Source organism: Balaenoptera ricei, chromosome 18 (genome assembly GCF_028023285.1).
Source record: "Balaenoptera ricei isolate mBalRic1 chromosome 18, mBalRic1.hap2, whole genome shotgun sequence".
Taxonomy (NCBI): Eukaryota; Metazoa; Chordata; class Mammalia; order Artiodactyla; family Balaenopteridae; genus Balaenoptera; species Balaenoptera ricei.
Window position 1 is genome coordinate 80,782,961 of NC_082656.1, and position 6,000 is coordinate 80,788,960.

General features: G+C 46.2%; 1 protein-coding gene across 2 annotated transcripts in view; it reads left to right on the forward strand.

The window, feature by feature from the left end:
• The window catches only part of MYO16 (myosin XVI), a 554,921-nt gene extending 550,216 nt beyond the window's left edge, over positions 1-4,705 (forward strand). For both annotated transcript variants that reach the window (XM_059902572.1, XM_059902571.1), the window contains exon 35: positions 4,069-4,705. In XM_059902572.1, the coding sequence (XP_059758555.1) occupies positions 4,069-4,296 (228 nt within the window). In that variant the 3' untranslated portion in view covers positions 4,297-4,705. The remainder of the gene's footprint in view (positions 1-4,068) is intronic.
• Positions 4,706-6,000: the final 1,295 nt, after the last annotated feature.

Here is a 6,000-nt window from a genome sequence, read left to right on the forward strand (position 1 = left end):
CTCAGAACCTCTGAACTCCATGTAACCCCTCCTGACTTTTGCAGTTTTTGTTGGCGCGTTGTTCTACATATGACTTAAAGTCTATAAGACATTTTCCAAACGCATAACTTGTATTTACCCATGGATTTAATTCCAGTGTCCTTAATCCTCTCTTAAATTTCCTTTTTTTTTTTTCAGCTAGGATCATTTTCTTCACCTTAAAAAAAATAATCAAGACCTGTGATAGCAAACTTCCTCGTTCTTGTTTGTCCAAAAACATTTTATTTCACTTTCATTTTTTATTTTTTTAATAGTAATCTTTTATTTATTTATTTATTTGTATATGTATTTTTATTTTTGGCTGTGTTGGGTCTTCGTTTCTGTGCGAGGGCTTTCTCTAGTTGCGGCAAGCGGGGGCCACTCTTCATCGCGGTGCTCGGGCCTCCCACCATCGCGGCCTCTCTTGTTGCGGAGCACAGGCTCCAGACGCGCAGGCTCAGTAGTTGTGGCTCACGGGCCTAGCTGCTCCGCGGCATGTGGGATCTTCCCAGACCAGGGCTCGAACCCGTGTCCCCTGCATTAGCAGGCAGATTCTCAACCACTGCGCCACCAGGGAAGCCCTCACTTTCATTTTTGAGGGATATTTTTTTTTGAGTCTAGAATCCTAGGTTGAATTACTTTCTTTCAGTACTTTAACTTGTGATTCATTGTTTGCTGGCTTCCAGTATTTCTGTTTAGAAGTCAGCTTTCATTCTCATTGTTGCTCCCTTGAAGGTATTGTGTTTTTTCTTGTAGATTTTGAAAACATTTTTCTTTGTCATTGACCTTTGGCATTTTTAATATGATCTGCCTTCTTTTCTTATTGTTGATGGTGGAGTGTATTTATCGTGGTTTACCAAACTTCTTAATATGTATGTGGGTGCCATTCACAAGTTTTGGAAACTTATCTCTGAATATTGCTTTGCCACTTTCTTTATATCTCTTCTATCAATACTTCTGCTACTCCTTTTCTGTTTATGTCTACTCTGCTATATCTTTCATTTGTCCATCTTTTTCTCTGTCCTTTTAAACATTTAATCACAGGTATTTTAAAGTCTTTATCTGCTAACTCTAAACCTGGATCATCTGTGAATCTGTTTTATCTTTTGATTTGGGGTAGATTTCCTTGTCTCTTCCCATGTATAGTAATTTCTAATTGCATGCTAAGCATTGTGTGTAAACAAACTATAGACACTACTGACGATGTTTTCTACCTGAGGCGATTCCACCATCCTGTGTTAGGAAGCAAAGGTAAGAGGTGGTCACCTCAATCCAATCAAATATTCCACAGTGATGGAAAACCAGCCTCCCTCTGGTTCTCCCCTCATCCTCAGGCTGCACTGAGAACCTGACAGGTGTTTGTTCATCAGCACTGAAACATTACAGTAGCTCCAGCTCTGCCCTTCAGAGCCCCTGGCCCCATTCAGCTGTGCACCCCACTCAGTTTCAAAATCTGCAAGTCTTGAAGATGAGACTAGTCACGCGCTTGAGGCTGTCATCTCCCCTGTCATACTTTTGCTTCCGAAGCACCTCTATCACTATAGGAGATTTTACTCTGCTTTTTTATAAGCTCTTGAATCAAGGCACCACTCGCTCATATAGTTGAAGAACTCAACAAATGTCCTTTGGGGAAAATGACCATGCATTTGAGGGTCCTCAAGTTTTCAAATTGTGTCTCTTGTTCCCATGCAACTGCAAAATATGGTATGGATTTTCTTTCTTTTAGAAAGGGCTCTCTAGACCTACAGAAGAATTCAGAATTAGCAAATGTCCCCAGGAGAAAAAAATAGTAGCTGTTAATTATTTGATTTTCTATTCACTCAGAAAGAGTCTTCCCATCCAGAATTTTAGTTTCTCTAGTTCAAAGTTTTGCCAGAGCTTTCTGGTGTTTCAAAATTATGATTTTTGGTAATGTATCCCATTTTTGCACTTTTGCAATGGGAGCAGTAACCTGTCATGACCTAAACATCCTAGGCAGAAGTAGAAGTTCCTTGTTTTGTTTCTAAATAGATCAGTATTAAGTTGTGTTACTTCAGAAAGATGGTATCTCAAGGAAGTGTTGGGAAAATAATCTACTGAGATGATCAATTAAATATTCTCTCATAAGAATAAGTCCAAGGACTGTATTTTTCAGAGATGGCTATTATATGCTGAGTGTGCCAAGGAACATGTATACACATATTCAATATCCAATGAGGAAACGAGACTGAAGCTAAATGTAATCAACACAGCATCCACTAGTGGAGAAAATAGAGGAACTAAGATACGTTAGTGAAAGAAACACACAGATTTCGCTCAAATCCCAATGAGAAAAAGAAGTAAAGAGGAAGATGATATAGGGACGCTGGTCTTTGGCGTATATCAGGTCCTGGACACCGGCTATTGGGCAAATGACAAGCACAGTGGGGCAATAGGAAGACAGACTCTGGAACCAGACCGCCTGGTTCCACCATTTTCCATGTGACTTTGGGCAAATGACTTAGCCTCTCTGTGCCTCAATTTCCTCATCCGCCAAATGCTAGCACTGCTTTGTAGAGCTCTTGGGAGCATTGCATGAGTTAATATTTGTAAGGGGCTTAGAAAAGTACTGATGCATCTTTACCATTCTGAAGTGTTTACTAAATAACTAATTTTATGCACACCCTCCACCCGGCTCTCTTGGCTCACTTCCCTGACAGTAGAGGCAATCTGGCTTCCACAAGAGTCTCCCAGCAGGAGAATTCTGACTTCCAGGTCATTCTGGTGCAGTCCTGGAGACTAGAGAGAAACCCCCTTTTAAGGGGGGTATACTGCTTTAGCCACTCACTTTCTATCAGTGCCTGGAGGTTGCTTTGGGGATTGGACGGTCACAGGCCTGTTTTGCACTCTGGTTGTCTAAGCTTCAATTGGGAGAAATTCCTTTTGCTAATAACCAGCCCAGAAATCTAGTTATGTACTTCAGGTATGGGTTTGACCTCCCAGCTTCTGTGTTTTAACATCGTTTCTTGACATTCAGCCCATTTCTGTGATTCTAGGCTTTAAAATCTTCTTCCTCAGGTAAACAAGAGGCTTGGGTGTCCAGGTGAAGGTGTTGGCTTTAGAATTATATGGAACATGGATGGCTTTGTTGTTTTCAAGTGACTATCCTCACATAAGCCAACCACCATGCCCTGCTTTGTTTTATTCTCATTTATCTTGATGGAAAGGATGGAAGTGATGTGGGAACAAAGTAGTAGGTGCCTTGAGGCCATCTCGTTCCCTCTGAATTCTCCCCAGTAGTCCCATTCTGATGTCCAGAATCTCATTTTGTTGAACCAGCATACTCACTACAGAAGTGACGGAAAATTTGATTTCTGCAGCGTGCAGCTGCTCCAGATGACTGGCCGCTGGCTGAGGGCAGAGCCCACAGCAAATAGCCTGCCTGTCCCCACATGCCCTAGCTGTCCCTGGGGGCAAGCTCTGCCTCTCTTCAGCGACCCCAAGGAAGCCAGACCGAGCAGCCGATACACTTGCACGCGGTGATGCCCTCCTGCAAAGACCCCTGAAGTTCCCACGTCTGTGGATTCCTGGGGCTAATGCGTGATGGTCAGAGTTGGGGTCACATGACCTTAAAAGGTGTGGACTAGTAACTGTGCGTAGACAGAGGGGTGGATCCTGGAGTGGGATGCAGCTGAAGAAATCCAGAAACATCTGTTATAGACAGAATTACAATCGTGATACATTCAATGAAGAAAAAGTCCAAGATGTCGTAAGAATGTATATAGCAAGAGAGGGCAAAGGGCAAACAGACATGTGATTCTTTCCTGTATCACTGGAGGTACATCACCTGTTCCCCAGGGTACTTACCCTAACTGATTTCCAAGTTCCATTCATCCTCCTAATTCGGCAGCTCACAGCCAACCTGCATTGGATGCCGTTTCCCAGGGCAGCAGAGACAGGAGGTTCTAGAGGGGATGTCCAAGGTCTCTTTCCACCCCGTCAGAGCTTTGGCATCCAGGTGGTGCTCTTATACTTCTCAGCCATTCACAGTATCTGATGCTCCTCTTTTTCCCCCCTGCTTCCCTCCCCCAGGTAATCCATCAGCTGAGGCTGTCCGAGAATGAGAGCGTGGCCCTTCGGGAGCTCCTGGACTGGAGGCGGAAACTCTGCGAGGAGAGAGGAGACTGGCCACAGATCCTGCACCACGCGGAGCCCAGGGCACCTCCGCCACCTCCGTGCAAGAAGCCCACGCTCCTGAAGAAGCCCGAGGGGGCCTCCTGCAGCAGGCCGCCCCCCAAGTTCTGGGACACTACCCTGTGATGGGCCCCGACTGCAGACTCGCTGCCTGGGGATGCCAGGTTCACAGACAGAGGCTGCCCCTGGTACACGCTAGGGGCTCTGTCCGTATCTACACGAAAAGCACAGGACAGCCCAGTTAAATACACGAGATTCCCTGGGTGTGTGAGTGTGCGTGTCTCTGTGTGCGTGTCTGTGTTGTCTCACCCGTTCTGCGGGGATGCACTCTGATCTTCAGGCTCTGTGGTCCTAGGGCCGTGCTACCCCGAGGTAGCGAGAGAAAGGCCGGACAAAGCGCGGATGAGCAGGGAGAGGACGACGGAGGAGGGGGACGCCTACACCGCAGAGTGGTTTCTATAGCGTCCGACCACTTGCTTCTTGCCCTCCAGTCATTTTACTCCCATACACTCTCCAGGACCTAGGTTTTATTGCTTTGTAGGTGTTTGCGTTTTATTGGAATTACAATCCTGTTAATGACTTACATGTTTGTTATTGTATTTTATAATTTTATGCAATGGGTGGTGCTCCCTTTCTTCAAAATACAGACTTTAAAAAATCATTTCCAGAACTCTTCTTTTCCTACATACCTTTTTTTTTAATGTAGAGTACCGAAAAATCCAGAGGCTGTGTTGTTGTTTTAGCTTCACCGTTGCAAGCTCTGCAAACGTACAGCTGGAGTCCGATGTCTTGTGTTTCATTCACTGATCAGGAGACGGTTCCTTCCTGTGCCCTGTGGTTCCAGGCACATGGGCTATGAGCTCTTTATTGAAATCTCATCCCCTGACTTCAGTAGAGGCTACAGGAAATGATGCGGCACCCCCTTAAATGCATATGGCTTCAGATTCATGGGGAGCTGGGGGTGTGCAGGGGGCATATCCAGTCAAAGGTCTACGCGGTACCGATAAGCATGCTGAGATTTGCCGGTCCGAGCCGTGGTGCTGCCCCACAAGACACTTGTCCTCTCTGAGCTCCACTGCATGTCTCACCTGCTCCATGTCCTCAGCCCTCCTGTGATGCGCCCGCCTTGCTTATCCATGCGCTTCTGTTGGCCTCAGACCGTGGTGTCTTGCTCCTTGGAACTTTGTTTTCATACCAGCCTTTGCAAAGTTACTGTGCCAATAAAAGGGTACAACTCTGTTCTTCTGTGGTGTTATTTATGTGCCACTGTTGTTTTCCACAAACACTTCCGTTTCTGGATCAGATCAGTAGCGGCAAGGAGACCTCTGTTCGTGTGTTCTTCTCACAGCATCTTGCAAACTTTAGGATCCGCGGTTTGGTTTAAAAGAAAGATTTTTATGGTTATTCATACATAACTACCAGGTAGGCCTACGTCAGTTGTAGGAAAAATATGGTAATTATTTAGGAATACTAATCGGCCAGTAAATCAGGAGAGGACTTCCATTGAAAGGATGATTTGTGATGCTCACAGGTCCCACACCGAGCCAGGGAGGCCACACGGAGAAGCACCTGGGCACGGCCAGAGGCAGAGGAAGCAGGGGAGCTGGTGGGCTGGAGCTTTTCCTGTGGTTTCCTGGGAAGGAACGGGCGAGGCGGGTGTGCATGTGTGGACTGACGGGCTTGGATGGTTTCAGCCGCTCTTGGGCACAGAGACTGCCCCTCGTCCTCTGGTTGCTGGCCCCGGGTGGGGGGATAGTGGCCTGGAGTGGGAGAGATGGATTGAAGGCGGTGGATGGGCTGTGGGCTCTGGAAGGGTCGGGGTTTTCTTCT